Below are 23,501 nucleotides of genomic sequence, written 5' to 3' on the forward strand. Positions count from 1 at the left end.
GTGGTGAAGAGGAGTCATGAGGCATCTGGAATGACCCTGCCTTGCTGTAGATATAAGCATAGCTGATATCGCCTTGCATATTTTCGAGGAATTCAATGGAGTAGATGAGGGTGTTGGCAAAGATAGGATGAGCGATGAAGAAGAGTTGCAGGGCATCTGGAAGCTTGACCTGAGCTATACCCAATCGTGCTGGCAGTCTGAGACTGGATTGTGTAATACTTCACAGAGTATTCAACAACAAGAGGGAAGACAGCTTCATATAGTGTTCGACCTCTGCTCAAAATTTCTTCTGTGAACCAATTTCCGAAACACTAAGTTTGGGAATGAGGCTGAATTCATTATCAAGACTAGCAGCAATCACCTTGGTAAATTGAAAACATATTTTCCACTGGCATGAGACAGTTCATTCACAGATTGCAGTCTGGATGCCACAGTAAATAAGCCAGTACTATCTTCCTGAATGGTGGCATGCATACATACAACATAGTTGACTCTAGATGGTTGCCTGCTGTGAGATATCTGCACCCAAATTGGGCACAAACTTAAAGAACCTCCAAGTCGTGGGATAAAGCCAAAAGTAAATGGCCAGGCCATCACGGCGATGGTGGATGAATATCATTACAGCCTGAGAGAGCTTTGTAACAAATGTGTCAATGAAATCAGAGCATAGCTTGAACGAGGCCATTTACCTTAAGCAAGTAGAACAAGGGTGCTCAACAAGTGATATGGATGAACTTGAAAGCCAGTGTGTCTTCCTATGATTACTAGTAGTACATACTACTAACTTGAACCAGGTTAACTTGAACTTGAAGGGTCCAGATGTGATAATGCCCTCACTGTGCTAGTCGCACTGGCAGCAGTATCTAGTGTTTAGAATAGACTTAGAGCTGCTGCCGCATCAGCCTGACTCAGACTCAGAGATGCTGCGGCGGCTGCAAAGTTTGAATGGTAATTGAAACAGTCAGTTGATGATTGAGAAGAAATAGTAGATGATATATTCACATTCTTCAAGTTTTGTGTCCAGCCTGAGGAGATGCTAATCAATGATGGTAAGGACTGTAAGTATCATCCGACTCAGACTCAAAGAGTCCAAAGTCCAACTTGAACCTGATGTGCTGCATTTATGATGATATCCAATGATGGCATGGGAAAATAGCACTCACAAGTGCCCGGTAAACGCTGACCGCTTCTGGTGAGAGTGTAACATCATGAAGTTCAAATTCTACTACCTCACCAAGCAAACCTTTGACAGAATGCTAAGCTTAATGTGAACCACACCTGCCGCAGCCTTTGACAGCATCTGAGTCACCAGTGTTGACTCCTTGCACAACCGTCCGCTGTGACATCATGATTGTCCCTCCCACCCCACTCACTAATTCCCCAACCTTTTACTTTTTGTATTGTTTTTAGTCATAATTGCGGCCATGCCTTGTCATGTAGCCCAGATTTTATGAAACTAGTCCAATCATAAACTCTGTGTGACCTAGTATGTCTATGTGCCAAGTCAATCACTGCCAGTTCGCTCATGCCAGAGGCTCCTGGTGATGTTCTACCCCCTCCATCTTGATCGACATTCTTTACATCATGATGTCCTCTAGCCGCTAGAGCCCATTTGGCAGGTATGCAGGGTCTGTTCAGTCACTATGACCTCAGAGGTCCAGAAAAAATTCAAGATAGAACTTATCATTATCCAATTTAAATAGGGTGCTACAAGGTTCAGACTGTCAAAGATAATATGTAATTTGTACTGCTACTCATGTCAGGCAGGTATAAACATCCTCGAGGCATTCAATGCATTGGCAGTATGGTGTTAATCTTAGCACCTCATTTAGATCACTGTTATCACCTGGACCTTGAAGTCTTCTAAGTAGTTCTAGCTATATCCGAGTTGGAGCCATGCCTCCAGGTAAGTTTTTCCATATCATTCAATACCGACCAAAAATTCAACCTGTACCATGACCACTTTAACTAGAGCACCGCCAAGTCCAACTGACCTTTGTCGAATGCGGCACCCTGAAGGTGTCACATTAATTGAAGATACAGAGGAAGAAGAGACAGTAATACAGTAAGGGCACCTACATGAGCAGCTCGAATGACACTAGCAGCTTTCGCCATTATATTCCGCCTGCCGTGGCCCCACTGTCTCAAAACTCCACCCAACCATCCCTCCTACTGCAACCATTGGACTCACTATCAATACCACCACCCCCCAAATTATCACTGCCACCTCCCAAATTGCCATTGCCACCTCCATCACCACCAATGTCTCTTGAAGTTCTGCCAGTGCCTCTGTCATTTCCAGAATCTTCCGAACTCCTACTCGCACCAATTGTGGCCATGCCACCATCTCCAGTCATGCACGTTGTAACTGCCTCAGCCTTGGTGTCTGTGCCAGACACAAGTCACAATGACTGTGGTCAAGTTGTCCCAACAGTAGAGTCTGAAGATTTGGAGTGGGTAAAGGAGCGACCTGAAGTTGATGCAAAGTGGGACACCACCCACAAGCACCTTTGGGCCAATTGGACTACTTGTCTGGATGATTAGCTTGCATTGGTGATTCACTACAGCTAGTAGTGCTGCATAGATTTATGGAGCCCCAGAGAACTTGCTAGTTACTAATACACCAGACTGTTCTCAGAGCTTTCAATGATGTTCAAAGCTTTTTGACTCCATTCAAATTTGGGAAGTCTGGTCTAGGTTTAGTCAACTGCCTGTGATTTAGTCATGTGACTGTTTGTGCACATCCTCTGCTGCTGGTCCATGTGAGCTGGCAACCGGCACTTGCCATATTTGATTTCCAATTTCCAAAAGATCGATATCATTTAGTTATCTCTTCCGGGGCTTCCACGCCTGACTGACCTCACTGTGCCACACACACAAACCAACGCTCAGCATTCACCACTTAGCATCTTACACCATGCCTAATGCAGTAGTTCAAGCTGACAAGACCTTTTATTACAGCTCTTTTGGTGGAAAATCATCCAAACACTACAAGACTAGTATCATATCATCAAAGGCAGCACCTGTGCTCACTGAATGTGAGCACAAATCAAATATAATCAAACCAGCACCCTTACTTCCACCACCATCCAAGAAATATAGAAATCATGAAGGTGCATGCATCAGAAACCTGAAGGAGGGCATACAAGATACAAATTCAGTCAAGGATATCATTGACAATAGTGCCTGTCCATTGTGTGATAATGTTCTTCGCCAGTCCTTCCATTCTGAACTCCTTACCCCCAGTATGTCCCATGATGAGTGAGGTGTTTTGGGTTATGTTCTGATTGGGTTGAAGCTGCAAGGAAAGTGTTAAGATATTTAATTCTACCAACTCATAGTCAAAGCCTCATGGTAAGTTGTCCTGTGAGCCCAGCACTAACATGCTTACCAAATATGATAGGAATTTCCTAGTGTGGGACCGCGAGAATTCAAATTGATCGAACATGCGGTAGGAGAGACAGACCAAATCATGAGGAAACCCAGGTGAGTCAAACAATCTATCTTGAGTAATGCTTAACTTGGCCAGGCTTTCTTATGACTACCATGAACATCTACTCATCATTGACATGCCCAGCATCCTGCACGAAAGGTTCTTTGATCATTTGAAGGATGCCATGGCTGCATACTTTCTCTTCCTACCCTACGATTGCGAGCTCATCTCTCCCATCCTCTCCATGAACTATTCACTAAAGCTGAGAGATTGAACAGTTACACCTGATCTCACCATGACCCTCACTGTGATGGATGAAGCTCCAAAAGCAGTGCTTGTTCCATCTGTAGGCAAATGTGCCTTATCTGAGAACAGGGTGCATGTATTTGCCAAAGTAGAGGATGAGGTCATTGCGCATCCAGAAGCCATATTAGCAATCATAGTCATTATCCACGAAGCGATTACCTACCAGTGTCCTACAGACATTTCAGTCACATCAATTTCACTCCATAATGGTCACCACAATCCCAAACCGCTTTCTCTCGCTGATTTCCTTCAGTTATTCTCTACACCACAAGGGTTCAACCAGCCAATCAGGGTCGCTGATCATGACTGGACTCACCTGGATTCTGTGGAGTCTTTTGTATGGGTGAAAGGTGACGGGGAGGGGCAACTGTACCAACAATGGTTGAGGGTGGTTTGCTGAAGTAATTTTGAAATCTTGAATAGGCCTTCCTATGCTAGTAAGAAGTGGGCAAATTTCGCTATAGCTCATCAGCAAAATTTCGAAGGTATTAAATAGTGAGGAATGGAGGCTGTGTACAGGTTAGTACTTTCCACCATCTGTCTAACATGGAAATGTTAGTCACAAGTTGTACCACGGGATCCCGAAGGAGACCTGTTTCCTATCACCCATCACAGTTGTAAGAACTGACGGGGCTCTCGCTGCAAGTTCAAGAGGGGTGTGGAGACCGAGACGTGAATATGAATCTGAGATTAATATATGAGAGATAGACTGAAACTAATGAGTGCGAGATGAAGTGACTTGAATGAGTGGATTTTATTGCCTCAACAGTCGCAAATGTGCATGGCCATTATATACCTCAAATACTAAGGGTCCTTGGGTATGAATGATTAGGTGAAAACGGGGCAGAAGGGATGTGGTGTTGCGCCTGACAGGGTAAGGTAGAGCACAGAGACAGAGTAGGAAATATTAAGAGAGTGGCGATATGAATGATTATGTTTTTGACAGAATTGGGAATGGTGAACTGAGAATAGTGACGAAAGGCAGCTGAGGGTCGAGAGTGCCCAAAAATACAGAGTCGAGATCGTTGTTGGCGGCATGCTGATGGTGGTCAAGGTAAGCGTTGAGACGGCTATCTCCATCTTCAGACGATTGGTAATCCTTACACAGTGCATAAATAGGTTAAACACATGTTTCCTATACTTAGAATTGTTTCACATGTCACAAATGACATCGGCTTCCCGCTGTCATGGAATATTCATAGAAGCAATTAGTTGGACTTCCACACTGTCATAGATAAGCTAAATCAAGGTTCCTCTCAGAAGAATTAGGTACTGCATAGACAATAAAGAAAGGCTAACCATCAAACCCATGCTAATTAAAGCATAGGCTTCCTGTGAGACCAACCAGAAGGAATCACCCTTCCAGCCTTCACAGGGACGTACCCAAAGGTCGGTCCAATGGTCTTTATCTCCCAGCTATCTAAACCCTAACCCTAAGGCTCGGGTGCTGGCTCCGAAGGAACATCTTTAGTTTCCCACATCTCTTCGGGTCCCTCCAAAAAAGCTAATCTTAGATGTGACGCATCTGTGAGAACTTGTCATGTGGTCATCACATGATGAATAGTTTCCTGTGAAACATCCCAACACCTCCAAAATATTTCAAAAAAATACCTGTAGGAACAAGTCGACATGGCGAAGCCACTCAAGACTTGTGATGAAAGGGATCTGCAAAAAGTGTTAGTGATCTGCTGCTCACCCTTCAACTAGGGATAAGACTAAGATAGGTACATTTAACATACTTTTTTTAGTTAAAAAAGACTGTATTGATTTTAGGGCACTTTCCCATAACCTGGGAGAATTATATTAATAGAGGGACTTTTATTTATGCATCCTTGTCCGTGAGGATTTCAGCAATTTCATCATCGAAACTGCAAAGGGTATCGGAGAGAACCAACTTTTTCCATGTGTTAGTAAGATTGAACATGTTATGTGTTTGTTTCCTAGAAACCAAGAATCTTCTATCACATAGACCAGCTTTGAAAATATCGAAGGACCTCCCAGTGTAGCGATGGTCGCAGTGTTGGGCTCAAAACCATGTATTTCCATACTCACGCCAACACCCAAAACATATGTGCACATGTCCAACACACTTTCACACATGTCCGAGCCACTCTGTATCGGATCCGGCGCATTGGACCTTCGGACATCGCATTGGCCGATCGCACTTCGTGTGCACTTGTCCATCCTGTGTCCTGTCCATCCGAACTAGCCTCACTAGGTGCGTAGTTATTTTCGTGCACATTTTCTGACATTTGTACCGCGTTATTACATGTCTGCAGCACCTCATGTCTTATTACATAGGACATTGGACCCGAAATATATTGCTACTATCTTTGCCTGTAGTTTTCCGAATTGCTATGTACTTACTTAAATACTCTGTAGTTACCCGTAGCAATCATCATCCAGTAGTTAGGGGCCATTTCCCGACTCTGCGGATCACCCAGAATATTCTCGTAGTTCTTAGTTGCATTGCGAAATATTACCATTCGTTCAGCGTCATACTCCGTCACTTGTTATACTCGCGCATACTGCTCGCAACCCGACACTCGTTATAAAGTTTCCGACTCATTATTGTGAAGTCTGAAAGTCCGAAATCTCGGACATCGCACTTTGGCTTCGGACATTGGATAAGTACCTTCAGACATTGTTTCGCACCATCGGACATGTTATTTGCATTACTGACGCATTCTTACTACTAATACCAATTAGCAATCCCTTTAGGATCGAACACACTTGCTCTGCAAGTATAGCAGCATAGGTCATGCTAAAGATCTACTTAAATATTTGTTGTCTAGGTAGTACAATTTCTGCTGAGCCCAGCAGAGATCAGCTTTCTACACCGGTGAGGAAGTCCGACATCCACTCCTTAGGAGCAGATGAAGGTTCTGGCCGAAGCCACTCCTCAAGGGGTTTTCCCACAGATTTTTGAAGCTCTCTCTGTTGTTTGTATTTCTCGAACAGGTGAGAGCACCAGGTACTAGTAATAGTTTCTCCAAGCTCGTGGACATTGAATAGTGTCCATACTGCATTAAACTCAGATTTAAGGACTAAGACATCTGTTTGGCCTGCATTTCCATTGCTTAGATGGTTGTTCCAACATTTAGTGTAATTGTCCTTAATCCAGTGTTCCAGAAGACTGTTAGGGTAACCCCTGTGAATATACAACAGTTTTAGGCCATGTATAGACTCTGAATATCTGTTGAAAATGGAGTTCAGAGTCGCCAGTCTTGCCATCTCCCCAATAAAGGTACCCTTTTTAATATCTTTTGGGTGGTGAGATGACCATGGTACTTGTTTGAGGTGGTTAAGTTTCTTATGATAAGGCTTATGTTCAACTCGGCCAGTGAAGGTGTCAACATAAATAAGCATGTCCAGAAAAGGTACATTGTACTTAGAAACTTCCCACATGAGTTAGATATGTTCAGAATCCAGATCGTCGAGTGGGATTCATTTAGCGATGCTTAATGCTTCATCAGCAGATGTTGCGTAAACGATCATGAACATGTCGTCTATGTATCTACGATAGAATGCCACTTTATCTCTGAGTATATGGTTGGATTCAAAGCAGTGGTCTTCAAAGTAGGCACCCCATAAATTTGCAATGTCGGAGGAGCAAGCGACTCCCATAGCAAGACCTTGCAATTGGCGGTAGATGACACCATCAAATTCACATAAAAGGTTATAATTAGCCAACCGAATCACATGGTTAAAAACTTCTTTTTCCTCCTTGGATTTGTTCAGGTAACACAAGTCATAGATCTGTATTATTAGATCTATGGTACGATCAAGTGGTAGCAATGGGTAAAATGCTACGACATTGCCTGTAACCAGGAACTTCTTATAGTAGGGGCTAATAGGTGCCTTTGCTAATTCTTGCGCTAATTGCTTGGTTCCTTTGAGAACATGTTTAGCGTGTTTGATAAGCAGTTTAAGGCATTTGATACATATTTAGCAGCAGGTGCTTGGGCATAGGAATGGCACAGTACAATTGGTCTAAATTTAACTGGTTCCTTATGTATTTTAGGAATTCCATAGAACCGAGGAATTAATGGTTTGGCCTCAATATCTTCAGGACATTTAGATATCAAGAATTCGCACAATTGTTCGGTTGCTCCAGTGGTCCCTGCAAGGTTAGCGAGCTTCTGAATTTCTGTTACAGTATCATCAAGAATGAGTTGATGTTCTGCCAGAGAGATTATTTCATAATTATTCTGGTCGTTAAGACATTCTTTGCAACCATCTATGAACCATTGTCTCGTGACTATCACACAGCCAAGATTCTTGTCAGTCATTGTTACAATGTAGTTACATGCAGATAACATGGCTTCGAGGCAGGTCAGATCTAAAAACTGAGACTTATAGGGTTTGAAGATCTTGCTAGAGGGCCTGAAGCAGGACACGTGTTGTTCCACAAACTTCTTCCCTGAAGCAAGACCTGCTTCAATGTACATTCCAAGTAATGCATCTCCATTTTTCAAGGATGATGCAATTCGTAGTCTGAGTCATAGTCGATGGGCACTTCTTCAAGTTGTGCCATTGCCATTTGTTTCATAAAGTAAAATTTCTATCTTAGACATTGACAGAAGTCTTTATATGCATTTACAATTAATGAGTCGTCATAATGACGAAATAGCAGATATTGTAGTCCTACTCCGAGTTGTCTTCTAATAGTGAAGTCCAAAACCATGCTAGGTCCTACATGTACATCCCCATGAATCTTCGCAGCAGAAATAACATCTTTTGGTGCAATGGAGAGTAGTAGTGAAATCGCTAAAGGAACTGGAACTTTTAGTAAGGAATTGGGATACATGGTTGGATTACTGTACTTTACATTATTTGATTATGGGTGAAAGGTGACAACCAAACCCAAATTGACATGTGCAACACTGATCTGCAGTTCATGGCCCACAGCGTAAGTTACTATGATTCTCCTTGTGGCATCAAATCTAACTAATGAAACATTACACAGATGTTGGGGTCGGTCTTGCAGATGGATAGTGTCAGTACTATGCTCCAAAGGGGGATGGATAAGATTAGGGACATGATGGTCTGGTTCTCAAAAAACCTCAATTGGACCAAAGATTTCTCTAAGCTAGAAGAAGCTGATGTTAAGTTACCCTTGAACTGGAGCCTCACTGCAAAGTCTGCCCTGACCGTGGCTGATCTTACTGCTCATGAGTGCCATGAGTCCTGGCATGATGTGCAGTTCAAAGGTGCCAAATGCACCAAGCAGAATCGTGATCCAACTTATTGTCCTTCAGAGTTGGATGATGGCTCATCAGAGTTGGCTACTCCTGCCACTCGTACACGCTCCTGGGCCCATCGTACATGTCTCCTCAAGTGCATGAGCACCTTCCTGCCTCCCCCGCACAAGTCTATGAAAATGAAGAAAGCTCAGAATACTGGTGTGTGACTCAGACTAGAGGTTAGCACTTTGATTAGCATCATATCTGGTAGATGATTTGTTCAGAACACCGAGCAGGCATGGTTGAAATCTTGATTTGTACTACTAGTCTTATGTTTCTCAGATTTTGGTTTTTTACGTGTATGCCGTGTAGCTATAGATAGCATCAACTACTACTACATAGTAGTAGTTGTACTATACATCACTGCATGCAACAAACTGTAACTTTACACAAAGAACAAGCTTCAGCTTGACATCTCAAACCTGAAGGATATTTTCCCACATTCATTTTTCATTGAAGTTTCTACATGACTATGGTAACCTTCCAGGCTGGAATTTGGAAGTAATCTCAAGGGATTAACTTGGGATAAGTACGGTACATGCTTTGTGCACATTGTGAGACAATTCAGTGTGATTATTTAATAGTAATGATAGTCGTACAGTGTCTACTTGGCGTTCCCGGTAGAAATAAGGCTGCTCTCTCAGACTTGACGGACAAGTCGCACCCCCCTACAATGCTGCGTCACAGCACTGCTCAAGAATTCTTCACCACAATAGTCACATTTGAAGGATGTCATATAGCAAAGTGTTGTGATGTGGCGGCCCAACTTCTCTGAGTGCATCGACAATGGATTGGAGCAACCCTTAAACTTACAGGGAGCCTGTGACCTAGCACGTCAACCCTGCAGGGAGGTCTTTTGTAACAGTGGGAGACTGCCACAATGGGAATCGTCAATCACCATTACACCATCGCGTGCATCCAAGTTGCAAACTCTGCCAAAAGCTGTGAGCTCAAGTTAATGTTCTGGATGACGCGAAAATACATACGGTTGCTGCGAGGATAGTGGAAATGCCAGAGGCTCAGGCATATGGTATGGCAGCAATCCATACTGATAGGACCTTGCCAGACAGACTTGGGAGTCGTCTTACTATGTGTGCGGGAGGTTCATTTGATTCAAGAATAGACCCATTAACAAAACCACAGATTGACCTACAACACCTGACTCTTGAACACTGACCTGTTGCTGGAATCTACAGTTGCTTGCCCACTATTGTATGATGGATGAAATATGGAAGATATTGTTAGCATATGAAGTGACTGTGTTGACAAGGGAGTGAACTTACTGAGACATATTCATGAATTCAAGATTAATGTGGATTTAACTTATAACAGTATTGCTGGGAAGACTCCTGAACCGATGATTTGAGAAAGACTTTGAAGTTGAATGAGTTGGCGCAGAGAAATCCAGTTCAACCTGACGTCACTCACCTATCGCTATTTTTGCAGTTTGAGAGAACTAGTCCCCCTCTGGCTGCTTTTGCTTTAAAGTTCTAGAGCATTGTTGATCGTGGTGAAGAAGCTGGTAGTCATCTAATATTTTGATGTGTTGACGTGTTATTTGGTGGGGACGTGACATCTCTGTGTGAATTCATGTCTTAACTGTGTTCCGAGTCTGACTTGGAGTCAACCGGAGGTGCAGCCTGCCAGCCTGCATAATAAGTACATATCATATGAGTCGTGTTCATCAGCGCTGAACGGAGGTGACATCATCTATTTTTTTCCACATCTAACTGTCCTCACTCAAGTCTTGTTGGAATGCAGACAATGAGGATTTCAAGTTAGCCAGCAAAACGAGGCCCCCAGTAGATTATAAACACTGATCTCATCATGCAAGAAAACTTAATGCTCAAGAAATATTGGCCATATTGGCATTTGATTACAGGTGGTTTGAAGGCAACTCCATGGAATTAAGTCCATGGGAGTTCTCTGCTATCCTGTTAGGTACACTTTGGATACCAAACAGTATCCGAATTAGTGGCCATGTCATGGTCCTACCAAGTGGATGAACTTCAAGACGACTCAGACTCTCTAAATATCACACTGATGTCAATTCACCATTATACCATTTGTGCAATGCAACTCACCGAACCTGTAACTGAAGTCTGAGTAGGCAATTTTGTTCTGTTTGCACCTTGGGTAAATTCAGCCTGATAAGTTTGAATTTCTGACTCATCCGAGTCACAGATGAGCCTACTCCAAGTCCAAGTCTGGGTCTGGGAGTCTCAGCAGCTGCCAGTGATCAATGTTGGAATGACTCATGGCAATGACTCTTCAAGGGTAGGATATTCCGATGGTATCATTGTGAGTGCCCAGTGTTCGCTATAGATAATTGTTTTGTGTTCTACTGTATGTCATGGTAGCTCAAGCCCTTATAACCCTTCAATGGGACCGACTTCCTGATCATTTTGACTGCAAGCCAGTGGTTTTGACAGGTCTATTGGCCTCCATGTTCCTGTTTGGACTTTCAAAAAACCTTCACCGGTACTGCCAGTAAGGTTCGGGAATCACACTCTGATTGAAAATTTAATGGTTTTATTGGTTGTTTAGTTATGTATCGTGCAGAGCACCAAACAGCAACAGTGGTATCACCAAGAGTATGATGATAGATACCACAGATTCCAGCAACCGAGCTTAGGTATTCAGTTCTTTGCCTTTTCTGTGGATGACCAGGAATACACTTGCCAACTCAGAGTAGAGTCCCACGTGTTGTTTTGTGTACTCCGTTTTTGTGCACTTCACCGCATCAATATGGTAAGTCAGACAGAACTCACTTTCAATTAATCTAATCAATGTCTACTAGAACACAGACCCAAACTATTGGCAATGGTCTAGTACATCAAGTGAGTTATTGATTGTCCAGACTTCAGTCAATCGCTGATTCTTTACCCAGTTCTATCTGTTGTCCACTATGACAGTTGGTGTCATCTTACCCCTCTTCAGGTTGATTGAGCAATCTGGGCACACTAGTATGTTATGTACCATATTTTTTGAACAGTGAACTCACTTAAAACCACATTGTAGTTGCACCCCCCATCATATCCACATTAGGCATTGCCCTATATGTTTCAACGTTTAGCGAGCAAGTATATAATGGTCTGGGTAAGTTTTCTGAGTCTCCAAATCTCCGAGTCCCCTTCATATTCTTTTTAGTTACCTTCATCATCGCTCACTCATCATTCTCTATTTTTCACTTCTACCATGTCTGTGTCAGGAGCTGATCATCAGGCTGGGTTGCAAGGCCTGCCACTTCCAGACCCTTCTGGGGTAGTCCCTACCTCTACAGAAGCAAGGGCAAAATGTCACATAGCTGCATTGGAAGGGGGACTGGAAAATATGAGGCAAGAGAGATAAATCAAACAGAGGTTTGACACATATCACTTTGCTCGTTTTGTGCTTGTTGCTTACCTTTCTTAAAAGAAAGACAACTTACTATGTTGCTCAAGGTCGAGTGATTCATCGCATGGTCATCCTTTACACCAGCTTGGAAGACTTGATCACTGAGAACAATTGCAGATACGAGGAGGGCCTGGAGGAGAACACTGCAGAGTAAGCCATTTGCTTTTTCGTTCTATAACTGCTAGTTCATTTCTATTTTTCAGACAAGATCGCTTGCAGCATGGTTACATTGTACTCATGCAGGTTCTCCCATGGCTACATGCAAAACTTGGACAACTCGATATCAACAAATGTCAAGATATGCTGAAACAGGTCTGCATTCTCAGTTTCAAAGCTTTTCCTCCTCCGTACTGATGACACTAGCTCAAAAGAGGAGTGGATGCAGCCCATGGTGACGATACATCCACTCTCAAGGATCTCGTCGCTTCATGGATTAATCAAGATTTTCAACCGTCTTCTCTACTGAAATCTGATAATAAGCTGATGTGTGGCTTTGTACACGACATCTGTGGGAAGTTATTGTGCCCTTCAGAGTGGCACTGGGGTGATAACGCATGAGTGTCTGCCTTCATCGGCTATTAGATAACCCTGATGATTTGACAGGGTGAAAGCTGGTATCCGCGACAGAACAGTAGATTACATTGTATCGGAAAACTCCTGGCTGCTATTCTTGTATGAGAAATACACAGTCAGCTATGGCAACCTCGAGCAAGGCCTCTTTAAGTCCAAGATTCTGGTTCAGGTCAGTCGCCTGGGCAATAATGATCATACTAATAATTACTGGGTTAGGCTTTTAAAGCTATTTTCACATCTCCCTCTTCTGCAAGAGAAGCTGATGGAGACAGCGATGGAGCAGACATCCTCAAAAACAATAGGTGTGTCCAGTGACAGTTAAATAAGGCCAAGGTTAAAACCTGTGTGGCTTTCATCATTAACATGAGCAAGGTCACTCCTTGCTCCATAGCCTATGTTGTATGCCAAGTGAGTAGAAATTGTTACCCACCATCAAAGCCTCACATGCAATAAGGTTCATTTCGCGCTGTCCAACATCTCATCTTGGTGCACCATTTATGGCGACTTTGACTATGAAGCATTTTGGAATAATGTGGTGGACTTTTTCAAGGATCTCCCAGGGCCTGTTGCACAAAGTAGGGTGAACCAACTTCTCGAATGGTGGACTAGGTATATTCTGCCTTACGGCGTACATAAGAGATATCTGACATTATTATTTAGGAAAGTTTTTGGAAATAACCATCGTCAAGACCTGACACCAGAGGTCGTATCTCATATGTCTGTCACCACACTCGCCCAACAGAGAAAGGCGCTGGAGGATGCTGTTTTTGACTCAGACTGATTCGATATTCATTTTATCTTTCGCCATTGTAGTATATACCCCATACAATGATGCAATCATAATTTTCATATTCTGGCGCTCTAAATATTCATTGATAATTGTAATACTGATATATGGTACTGTTCAGCGTGTCATCTACTACCAAACTTGTTCTTGGTTCCAATCCAGCTAAGTTATAGGGACCATATCTATGTATCCAACTTTCTTTATGATGGTGACGACAAACATGCAACGTTCAACAAGTAGAAACCCCCTGGTGGAGGAAGTCACTTGCAATCCCTGAGTTGATAGCATTAGTTGACAGTCCCAAATGTCAGGGCACATTGTTTCCATAATGGAGCTGTAGCAGACATGAGAACATCAAAATACATCTCTTGCCGAATAAATTATTAGTGGTACCTCACAAACTCCTTGCAAAATCATTATCTTGTTATTCAGGCCCCAAGGGATGACTTAATATTGCACATCTGATTTGTTGCAACAGGCCGATTGGTGGAACAGAGCAATAATTTTTATCACCATTATTTGTCCATGCCAAATTTGCTGATGCTGACCAGAATGAACCGACCTGCGCCAGGAGGGCAATTCCAGAACCATGCACCTTCTAGTTGATTGCTGGCAGGCTTTCTGGCCAAAGATTTTCCCATTCCTGTTTAGAGCTGGTGCCAATTTGACAGTCTTTAGTTTGAGGTTTAGCATCTGCTGCGTCTTCAAGACGGGCTTGTGTCATATCAATTGTATGAAGCATGTATCAAAGTCACAGTAGTGCATTGCATCTGTTTCACAATCAAATTGCCAAAATTTCTAGATCAGATGTAACGGCTCATAAACTAAAATGCACTCACTAGTTGTGCTGGTGCGTGACAGCTTGAACGACTTTGCAATTAGTGGTGCCAAAGTCCGGTTCGGTTCGGTTCTTAGGCCTCTAAATGCGAACGCTGAACTGGACCATCGGTCGCGTTCAGGCAAGGAGGACGAACGCTGGACCGGACGCTGATGAACGCGTTCACAAGCGTTCGGTTCAAGTTCAGAACGTGTTTGAACACTCGAACGCTACATATAAATTGACAAAAATTGCAAGAAATACATGAACAGTAAATGAGTAGCTAAATTTCGTCCATGGCAGAGTGCTCGTGAGCAGCAGCAAACTCAGCTTGAACCATTGCGGAAATATGGCCTTGACAGTACCCAGTTCTCAACAGCTCACACCACCAGCCGTCTTCGGGTTCTTGGGTGTGCGGATTGATGTGTCCCTTCTCCTGAGTAAATACTACCTTCAAATCCCCACTGCGCTCCTCTTTCTTCTTATGCTTGCGATCCTCACGATCCTTGTCTCCAAATACCTTGGTCTGCTCGTAAGCTTCTTCGGCCTCTTCTTCATCATCTGAGCAATCTTCTAGTGCAGGGGGTTCGTCGTCATCATCATCGTGGGACCCACATTGCACTCGCTTGGGTGCGGGCTGTCCTTGGGGAGGCACTGGAGCCACTCGTTTGGCAGCTTTGGCTGGAGCTGTGTTGCCAGCATTGCGGATTTTTTCTGTCGGTTTAACGGCTCGGCCTGAGCGAGACACGAAGGCAGTTAGCTTGCCATTGGATGCAGGAGGCGGAGGTGGAGCAAGCATGGGGGTGTCATCGTCGGGATCATTGTACCAATCAATGGCGCTAGCGTCTTTGAGTTGGCCATTGGATCCAAGTGCGCAAGACATTCTCGCAGCCAGAAGGGTGAATATTGTACCTGTAGTAGCTCATTTATACCAAAATTTGTGGTTAGAGATTAGAAAAATGCGATGCACCTTGAACATATTGTTGCCATGCAATGACTGCAACAGTTGATTGATCGTTGTAAGCAAAGCAAGTACCTGAACGAGCATCCCAAAGATATGTTCTGAACATAGATTAAATTATAATCCTAATAACGATTAACATAGGGCTTATCAAAACGTTGAATAGATCACAGAGGAAGTCAGACGTCACTAACAGAAATGCATTCAGTCTTTTGGTCGTGAAGTAAGAGCCGTTCTGGAGATCAATGCTCCCAGAACTGCCAATGGCCATATGAGTTTGTTGCCAGGTGATCAGAAAAAATATTAGGATAGATGGATAGCAATAAGCTGAGGACCTCAAGCGGATCATAGACAGAAGGAAAGAACCGTTCGAACGTGTTCGAACGGGTCCAGACGGGTTCACAAATCTGAGGCATCAGCCGAACGCTGAACCTAATAATAGGTTCGGTTCTTACCATAGGCTGAACCTCGGACCGAACGGACAGTCCGGTTCGGAAGGGTTCACGTTCGAACCGAAGTTCCAAACTGGACTCCGGCATCACTATTTGCAATGCTGATCGCTAAATCACATATATTCAAATGAGGAATCTTTTCCGGTGACTGTCATGTTAAGTGACATGTATTTTGATGTTCTAACACCTTCCATGATTCCTGCGCACACCAAATGCACTAGTTGTGTTGAAACTTGCAGAATGCTGCTTTGACGGTGGACGCATGACTTTCGTAATCTATAGTAGAGGATTCAGCAGCATGGCAATATTTGTTCGATTCAGCAATCTATAACCACCAGCTTACTAATATTAATCAACCCTGACTGTGAAAAGCAGAAGTCACCGGCAATATTATCGCCTATTCCCGGTGTTATACATTGACCGCACTCTGAAAAGCAGTACCGGAAGTGCATCATTAACAAGATATATTGGTGATGGAGGTGACGTTAGCTAGACGCAGGACCCCGCGTGAACGCGATCAGTAAGAAGAATTGCAGCTTTTGCGCTAGGCATTTTATATATATTTAATCATCCATTGATGGAAGAACTTCGTGCCAATGATCGGTGGCAACTTGTGCAATATCTTGATACTTATGGACCTCTGTTTTGCTTTGTTGGCTTGAGTTACAGCTTTCCGTTACACGACAATTCAAATAGAAGATAGTACATTCAGCGTAGGAGGACTGGCCCGGGGTTGGCTGGCTTGGAAATTCATCGTTACTATGTAAGGTCAAACATCTCTATGTAACTCCCACCGCCACCTTTATGGAGATTGTTGTGATTTTTAACTATATATAGTCAACTACAGCCTTACAATATGTTCATCGATTCACTGATGCAAACGGCACGCTTCCTTCATCTTCCAGGTGCAAACCCCATATGTAGGTAAGCATGTAATATAGCAGCGGATTTAGTAACGGAGATGACTCTAGTGCTTCTGGTACCAAGACAATGGCTGGTTGGAAATGCGAATGTTCAATAGTTCCACACCAGACCTTGCTGGCAATATGCTGGCGTTGTATATGCGTCATCAGTTTAAAGTCACATCCAGGCAACAGTAGTTCCAAAGAACAATATAAAAGCCAGTCGTCTTTTCACTATCGTCTTCAGAATAACCTGACCCTATATCACGTTGAGTTACAAACAATGCGTTTCTCCTCTGCAACCGTCCTCGTCGTCCTTGCTGCTTTAGCATCATCAATCTCTGCCATGCCTGCTATCATTGACGCGCATTCCGACAAATGTTTCAAGAGTTGCATTTCTGACTCGCAATGCGGCAGCTCAGACTGCCAATATCACTATTGCGTGCGTATCAGCATTTTCCCGGAATTGATAATATAACTTATTTACATGGCAGGTCGATTTTATGTGCACCGTGAGTCGTGTTTTGCTTCACATCGGTGGAGTATGGCCGTCGACGCTGACGCGCGAGTTACTAGTGATTTGCGGAGTTGATCAGCGCGCATCAGAAAAATGTCCGCTTACTACAGCTCTTTGCATGTTGGCGTGATATTTTCGTGAAATACAAGATGTTGTATAAACTTAGATAAAACGTGCGAGGACACATGAAAAATACTAGATGTCATTGAAGGCGCGTACAGACCAGTCCGTAACACAACCTCACACCATCTGACATAGATGGGCTACAATTACAATGTATGCGCCGATGAACTTATAGTAAAAAGACACCTATGTCCTGCATACCGTACATACAGGTTCCTACTCTAAAGTCTTTCAACAACACTCGATAATATCTATAAGATAGATATGCAAATATCTGGACGGAAAAGCTGTTTCAAGCCATGTTTTCCAATCATATCCGAGTCGTGAGCATATTGAATCATGAATCAACAATATATATTAATTCCTTGATAAGATGAGATGGTTGTCCCGGCAGGCTAAGTACATAACAAGTGCAGAATCGCCTTATATTTCAAGTACCTGTAGAATGTACATTCATAAGTATGAGTTTGTCTGTCGATTCCGAAGGATTCAAAGATCAGCTCAATTCCCATTGAAAAATGACATCAACCTCAGTCTTATTAAAGGTAGTCTCTTTGCATACAACATGTATCATCATGTAACCATAAGCCAAAATAACGAACGAAACACGCACACGACACATACATAAAGCACAATGTGACAAGAACATAACAGTCGGTTACAACAGACAGTCCCCAAGGTCCGTCATATCACCTCCAAGAGGGATAATAAAAGAGGGAGTGGTCCCACATACAATAATTACGATGAATGACGAATGGCAAAAAAGGTGCTTCTACATAGGTGCCATCACCACACGACAGGCCGTGCATACATGCCGCTTGGGTAAGGGGGAGCAGTGATAGGGGCCCATGAGGTCGGTGGTGGTGGTGGCGGCGGCGGAGCACTGGCTGGGACATACGGGTATGGATAACCCGGCGCGCGTGGAAGGTGATAGAAGGACCCAGACGGCGCGGGGGGCTGTGTGAGGAAGTGCGCATCTGAAAATGAGGATGATGTAGGGAACGACGGACGTGCAGCGCTGCTGGGCATCACTGCTTTGACGTTGGAAATATGCGATGGGAGCTCCATCCACCCATTTCTGCCTGGTGTGACAGGGTTTTCGGAGCTGAAGGGTGTTGAATCTGGATCAGAGTTGTTGCGGTCTCTGCCTTGCCTGGAGCCGGCACTCTCTTTCTCAACCCCGTCACTGCATGGTGTAGAAGGTCCTGGCGAGCTGTCGGACGATGATTTGGAGTGGTTCCGAGGCCTGCCTTTCTTGCTCGAAACAGGAGTGGATCTCATCTGGTCCACGATGACTCTGGTCTTGGAGGCCTTGCGCAACTGAACATCGGACAAGAACTGCGGGAGACGTGTCGATGACAGCCGCGAGCAAGGTCGAGAAGAATCAAGACGGGCACCAGACGGTGAGTCAGGTGGGGTGATTGAGGTGTAGAACCCTTGGTCATCCTTCTTCAGGCCTGGGGGAAGGTACTGGTAGTTACCGTTGATAGCTGGGAATACAAAGTTAACTGAGGTGGGAGACGAGCTCAAGTGTGAGTTTGAATCTGGTGAGGGGGATACCAAAAATTTGGGCAGCGGGCCTGATTTTGGGGTGAAAGCTCTTGCGAACCCATTAAGAGTCTTGGGTGGAGAAAGACCACGACCATCTAACACCGGGGAGTGCTGATGTACCTCGACATCGGAGAATGCACTCCTTTGTGTAGGTGTGGAAGGGAGCATATCAGAATCGGTAGATGGTTCTGAATCATATTCCAGCGAGGAAAGCGGAGACTGGGGACGGCGGCCTGAGGAGAAGGCATGAAAATGATTTGCAAGAAAAGCGTAAATCTCAAACGCACCGTCAATGTCGGAGGTGGATATGGCCCGGGATAATTGTATATCCCCGACTAGATCCTGAACAAGAGTAGCCCACTGAGACCTCGCAAACTCGACCTCCTCTTCGTCGACATCAACTGACAACTTCGTCCAACCAGTATACAATTCATCCAAGGTAATATCAGGCATGATAGAGTGAGTGAATCCGGAATCCAGTTCGTACGCCTTCAAGACGTCTTCTGCAACTTGAACGCCAATAAAATTGTGATTCAGTGGCTCGGAGAGTGGCCATTCGTTTGCAGGGTTATGAGGTAGGGTCGTCGGATCTTGAGAAGGTCCGAACGGTTTAGCTTTGCAAAGAACTGTATAACGCCGTCTTGGACGTGAGGTCCTAAGGAGGGAACCATGATAATGGGGTGGCTTTGGATGGGATACAGGTTTGACGGGGACACGACAGTATTGTGTGTCAAAAGACCAACTGACGGATCCATACCTGATCTCCCAGCAGGTAGAGGGCAAAACCTCCCAAACGCCTGTAGCTTGCTCGTTGTTGATGATCGTCTGCATAAAATTGAAGCCACAAAGGAAGCTTCAATTGAACTTGATGAAAGTTAGCAGAAGAGACTGAAAATAAAAGAATCGCACGAACAAAAGAACAAACGAGCATCCGGCAAAACGCGCAGCAGAAAAGATGAGCACAAGTCTCAGAACTAACAGCTTGCGGTAAGAGGAATGATTATCGGCTTTTTTATCCAACATGCAAAATCATCAATGGTCATATTGCTTCCGAAACCCCACCAAATCTATGGACTATTTTCCCACCCCGGAATATCTAAACAACCGTAAGTCTTCAATCGAGCTCATCGTCAAAAAAGTACTCACCTCCTGCAGACCAAGCTATCGCTCGTATTGGCGAGCCATCGCAATTGTCTAACTTGAGTGGCAGCAGGCTCACAATCGGATCCTTCAATTCCAGCACTCGTTCTATCCCCCGTAAATTCTCTGCAATCATCCCTCCCGCGCCTAGTATCGCTCTATGCACTTTGCACTCAGGTGAGCATACGTTGTCAGGGCTCAGCGTATCGCATCCAATTACTCTCACTCCCTTCTCAATAAGCTTCTTCGCCGCATCCAAATCCATGAACGGGTGTTCGTCGTAATTCTCCTTGCCCCAGTATTGCGACCACCCAGTGCATATGAGCACAATCACCCCTTCGTGCATCTTTCCCTCCCAATTTTGCATGTCCTCCCAGGTGATAATCTCACGTGCTTTCTTCCCCCTCACATCGATGACCAGCGCACGACCCACGAGTTTAGTCAAGTCGTACTTGTCCACTGTCAATCCGTCCGCAATGAAATGATTGGGCGCATCAATGTGAGTCCCCGTATGAGATCCAAGTGAAATAAGCGTCACGTTGGCATGCTGTTCCGGGATAGTAGAAACTTTTGTCATCTCCAGTGTTGGGTGCCCCGGCCATATCGACATCGGGGCTTCTGTCGATGTTGTCAGCGTGTGGGTGAGGTCAATCATCATCGCGGTTGCACCACACGAACTGTGGGAGCCAGCTGTCTCAGTTATGTATAGAATCCTATCATTTCGATATGACTAATTTACGACCAAGAGTCCACTTTACATATGATGCCAAGTGTGTACGTTAGGAAACATGAATCTCCGGACAGCGGTACGGCCTGCTGGCCAAAGTTCCGTGTGAGTTTTATGTCTTCATCGTGAAATTAGATGGGGAAAGCGGAGGTCACCAGATCCATATTATAATTTGTCTTCACGATAAGAACGTATATCGCTACCTACTTTTCTCCGTCCACCCGAACGCCCGTATAGGAGCCCCATCTGCTCCATGTAAACTCAGAGGTATAAGGCTCACCCATACCTCCTCAGAATCCTCACCTACAAGCTCCCCCAAATTCGTCAAATTCTCGCAAATCAAACAATCACGACCCAGAAGCACCTCATGCATCGCAAATGCATCATCCTTCTCCTTTCCTTCATCATGTACCAGAACAGTCTCATCAGGACTTAGCGTATCGACACCCACAAGCCGCACACCCATCTCCACAAGCTCCTCCGCGACATCTCTCCCAAAATACGGATGGTCGAAGTACTTCCGCTCGCTCCACCATCCATCCCACCCCGTCCGGAACAGTACCATATCGATCTTCCCTTCTGACCGCGGTCCAATCGTTCCACGAGTTCGATCGAAGCTCTCTCGCACATCCCTCCACTGAATGCACCCTCTCGCACGCGCTAGGTGCCTCACATCGATGATTATAGCACGCCCGACGAATCGCGAGAGAGAGAGCTCATGCAACTTCTGGCCGTGCGCGAAAAAGTGGAATGGCGCATCGACGTGTGTCCCTGTGTGCGTTCCGAACGAGACAGCGTGTACGCTGTATCCGTCAGTGGGGATGTTGCACACGCTGTGCATCGCGAAAGGTGGATCTCCGGGGTAGATAGTTGTCTGGGGTGTGAGAGGATGCGAGAGATCGATAAGGGATTCAGGAGGCATTTGTGAGGTCCTAGATGATGTTGCTGGCATGCACGAGAATAGATTGCTTAGATTGCAGTTTGATAAGTATCTCACATGACCTGTCACAGGGGCTATTCCAGAAGTGTTCTTGCACGTAAATAGATACAAGTGGGAGAGAATTATCAGTTGTTGTACTCATAAAATCCTCGACCGCTCTTCTTTCCAAGATACTGAGCATCCACCATACGCTCGAGCAACACCGAAGGGCGATACTTGGAATCCGAGGTACCCTTGTAGAGCGTCTGCTGAATAGAGAGGCAGGTATCAAGACCAATACTATCTCCCGATGAGCGACGCTAATAATCAAATGATTACACTTACAAATCAGCTATTAAAACCAGTGCGTGAGCATTAGAAAGATACAGCGACCTCGCTACAGTAACTCACCAAGTTGTAACGGCCCCATAGGATGTGCCATGCCCAACCTGAACGTCTTGTCGATATCATCACGAGTTGCAACGCCCTGGACACACGACACAAACATCAATAAAACCAAAAACCATCCATTAGTGTTGGATCATCACCTTCTCTAAGCACATGATCGCCTATAGTAAAATTAGATATACGACGTACAAACAACAGATAGAAGTATTCACCTCATTGATAAATGGCATAAGCAACGCGTTTGACACGAACCCAGGCACGTCCTGCGACGTAGCGACCTCTTAACGGTGCGTGAACAATGGAGCACAATGTATCCTGAGAAAAAAAATACCTTTCCCGCATGCCTCAGCGAATGCGCGTGAGCGGTCTAGCGTGTCTTGTGACGTCTGCACTGCAGATATGAGCTCCACGAGTTTCTGACAATCATACATGGCATTAACACGTCACTCAAAGCACAATAAACAATTGCGTCACCATAACAGGTACAGGGTTGAAAAAATGCAGACCTTAGAACGCCTGCCGTCAATCGATCACTGCCATACACCATCCCAAGCACTCACCAACCACCCTCCCAGATGCAGCCCTTGCCACCTCCCCTGCTGCGGATTCCCCCTCGGGAATAACAGCCCCTGCTATCTTCGTAATACTGATCGAAGACGTGTTCGTGGCCAAAATTGCATCCGGACGGATCTTCGCCGCAAATTCACGGAAGATAGCGCGTTTAAGATCTAGGTTCTCAGTTACGGCTTCTACGACCATATCTACATCGCGCATGGCTTCGAGGGAGTCAGCTGTTTGAATGCGTGCGCGCGCATCGGCTGCGTCGGACTGTTGGAGGCGGCCTTTAGACACGTCTTTGGCGAGGAGCTTGTCTATTAGGGAGAGACCTTTGGAGATTTGGTGTGCAGATTTGTCATGGAGGAGGACTGGGACTTTGGCATGGAGGGCGGATACGAAAGCAATGCCGGTGCCCATTTGGCCTGCACCGAGAACGCCTAGTCGTTTGATTCCGTGTGCGATGGACATCGTGGTTGAGGTAAGTGGAAGAGCCGAAATCACGTGTATTGGAGATGGCTAATATTTTGCTGTGACTCCGAAGCCCTGTGACATGCTTGCCGCCGCTGCGTTACATGTCCTGAACTTCTACCCAAACCTCCACTCGACCACACATCCAAAGCGGCGGCCATCATTTCCATCCCGCCCACGAAAAACCTTCAAAAATTTTAGTACAGGCGATGATATA

At 44.8% G+C, this 23,501-nt stretch overlaps 10 protein-coding genes across 10 annotated transcripts; 6 read left to right on the forward strand and 4 right to left on the reverse strand.

Moving 5' to 3' along the window:
* Positions 1-2,079: 2,079 nt before the first annotated feature.
* Positions 2,080-2,544, forward strand: EDB93DRAFT_1245775 (uncharacterized protein; the record flags this gene model as incomplete). Its single annotated transcript, XM_041452348.1, has 1 exon — positions 2,080-2,544. The coding sequence occupies one exon, from the start codon at positions 2,080-2,082 to the stop codon at positions 2,542-2,544; it is 465 nt and encodes a 154-aa protein (XP_041312280.1).
* A 373-nt stretch (positions 2,545-2,917) lies between these two features.
* On the forward strand, positions 2,918-3,801 carry EDB93DRAFT_1290270 (uncharacterized protein; the record flags this gene model as incomplete). The annotated part of the gene is made up of 5 exons (XM_041454547.1): positions 2,918-3,038; positions 3,069-3,245; positions 3,299-3,354; positions 3,404-3,486; positions 3,530-3,801. The coding sequence occupies 5 exons, from the start codon at positions 2,918-2,920 to the stop codon at positions 3,705-3,707; spliced, it is 615 nt and encodes a 204-aa protein (XP_041312281.1). The 3' UTR covers positions 3,708-3,801.
* Positions 3,729-4,139, forward strand: EDB93DRAFT_1245776 (uncharacterized protein; the record flags this gene model as incomplete). Its single annotated transcript, XM_041452349.1, has 1 exon — positions 3,729-4,139. One exon carries the CDS (start codon positions 3,729-3,731, stop codon positions 4,137-4,139), a length of 411 nt encoding a protein of 136 aa, XP_041312282.1.
* A 4,476-nt stretch (positions 4,140-8,615) lies between these two features.
* EDB93DRAFT_1100225 (uncharacterized protein) lies at positions 8,616-9,760 on the forward strand (the record flags this gene model as incomplete). Its single annotated transcript, XM_041446978.1, has 5 exons — positions 8,616-8,651; positions 8,709-9,144; positions 9,298-9,364; positions 9,473-9,539; positions 9,587-9,760. 5 exons carry the CDS (start codon positions 8,616-8,618, stop codon positions 9,758-9,760), a joined length of 780 nt encoding a protein of 259 aa, XP_041312283.1.
* A 1,578-nt stretch (positions 9,761-11,338) lies between these two features.
* EDB93DRAFT_1076405 (uncharacterized protein) lies at positions 11,339-11,620 on the forward strand (the record flags this gene model as incomplete). The annotated part of the gene is made up of 2 exons (XM_041445231.1): positions 11,339-11,466; positions 11,533-11,620. 2 exons carry the CDS (start codon positions 11,339-11,341, stop codon positions 11,618-11,620), a joined length of 216 nt encoding a protein of 71 aa, XP_041312284.1.
* A 154-nt stretch (positions 11,621-11,774) lies between these two features.
* Positions 11,775-13,735, forward strand: EDB93DRAFT_1245778 (uncharacterized protein; the record flags this gene model as incomplete). Its single annotated transcript, XM_041452350.1, has 11 exons — positions 11,775-11,825; positions 11,876-11,951; positions 12,007-12,084; positions 12,429-12,531; positions 12,585-12,693; positions 12,745-12,866; positions 12,985-13,123; positions 13,171-13,256; positions 13,323-13,362; positions 13,409-13,563; positions 13,615-13,735. The coding sequence occupies 11 exons, from the start codon at positions 11,775-11,777 to the stop codon at positions 13,733-13,735; spliced, it is 1,080 nt and encodes a 359-aa protein (XP_041312285.1).
* A 4,121-nt stretch (positions 13,736-17,856) lies between these two features.
* Positions 17,857-20,080, reverse strand: EDB93DRAFT_1219126 (uncharacterized protein). The gene is made up of 3 exons (XM_041451117.1): positions 19,978-20,080; positions 19,352-19,928; positions 17,857-19,297 (listed from the first exon to the last, which is right to left on the reverse strand). The coding sequence occupies exons 2-3, from the start codon at positions 19,893-19,895 to the stop codon at positions 18,300-18,302; spliced, it is 1,542 nt and encodes a 513-aa protein (XP_041312286.1). The 5' UTR covers positions 19,896-19,928; positions 19,978-20,080; the 3' UTR covers positions 17,857-18,299.
* EDB93DRAFT_552935 (uncharacterized protein) lies at positions 20,038-21,231 on the reverse strand. The gene is made up of 3 exons (XM_041456699.1): positions 21,139-21,231; positions 20,211-21,049; positions 20,038-20,160 (listed from the first exon to the last, which is right to left on the reverse strand). Exons 2-3 carry the CDS (start codon positions 20,860-20,862, stop codon positions 20,132-20,134), a joined length of 681 nt encoding a protein of 226 aa, XP_041312287.1. The 5' UTR covers positions 20,863-21,049; positions 21,139-21,231; the 3' UTR covers positions 20,038-20,131.
* Positions 21,131-21,853, reverse strand: EDB93DRAFT_1237911 (putative cyclase; the record flags this gene model as incomplete). Its single annotated transcript, XM_041451478.1, has 1 exon — positions 21,131-21,853. The coding sequence occupies one exon, from the start codon at positions 21,851-21,853 to the stop codon at positions 21,131-21,133; it is 723 nt and encodes a 240-aa protein (XP_041312288.1).
* A 43-nt stretch (positions 21,854-21,896) lies between these two features.
* EDB93DRAFT_552810 (3-hydroxyacyl-CoA dehydrogenase) lies at positions 21,897-23,299 on the reverse strand. Its single transcript, XM_041456698.1, has 8 exons — positions 22,819-23,299; positions 22,733-22,764; positions 22,590-22,674; positions 22,471-22,538; positions 22,399-22,419; positions 22,262-22,337; positions 22,196-22,202; positions 21,897-22,150 (listed from the first exon to the last, which is right to left on the reverse strand). The coding sequence occupies exons 1-8, from the start codon at positions 23,282-23,284 to the stop codon at positions 21,997-21,999; spliced, it is 909 nt and encodes a 302-aa protein (XP_041312289.1). The 5' UTR covers positions 23,285-23,299; the 3' UTR covers positions 21,897-21,996.
* Between the last annotated feature and the right edge of the window lie 202 nt (positions 23,300-23,501).

This window comes from Suillus bovinus (assembly GCF_016758785.1).
Source record: "Suillus bovinus strain UH-Sbo-P2 chromosome Unknown EDB93scaffold_4, whole genome shotgun sequence".
NCBI lineage: Eukaryota > Fungi > Basidiomycota > Agaricomycetes > Boletales > Suillaceae > Suillus > Suillus bovinus.

Bases quoted from the DNA above. Each gene is read 5' to 3' on its own strand.
- EDB93DRAFT_1219126 (XM_041451117.1), bottom strand. From the start codon at position 19,895: ATGCAGACGATCATCAACAACGAGCAAGCTACAGGCGTTTGGGAGGTT. The intron at 19,298-19,351 runs GTGCGTTTGAGA...CCTTCTCCTCAG, and splicing joins ATCCACCTCCGACATTGACG to GCCGCCGTCCCCAGTCTCCG.
- EDB93DRAFT_552935 (XM_041456699.1), bottom strand. From the start codon at position 20,862: ATGATGATTGACCTCACCCACACGCTGACAACATCGACAGAAGCCCCG. The intron at 20,161-20,210 runs GTGAGTACTTTT...ACGGTTGTTTAG, and splicing joins GATAGCTTGGTCTGCAGGAG to ATATTCCGGGGTGGGAAAAT.
- EDB93DRAFT_552810 (XM_041456698.1), bottom strand. From the start codon at position 23,284: ATGTCCATCGCACACGGAATCAAACGACTAGGCGTTCTCGGTGCAGGC. The intron at 22,765-22,818 runs GTGAGTGCTTGG...AGGCGTTCTAAG, and splicing joins TGCATCTGGGAGGGTGGTTG to GTCTGCATTTTTTCAACCCT. The intron at 22,539-22,589 runs GTATTTTTTTTC...CGCACCGTTAAG, and splicing joins CGCTGAGGCATGCGGGAAAG to AGGTCGCTACGTCGCAGGAC.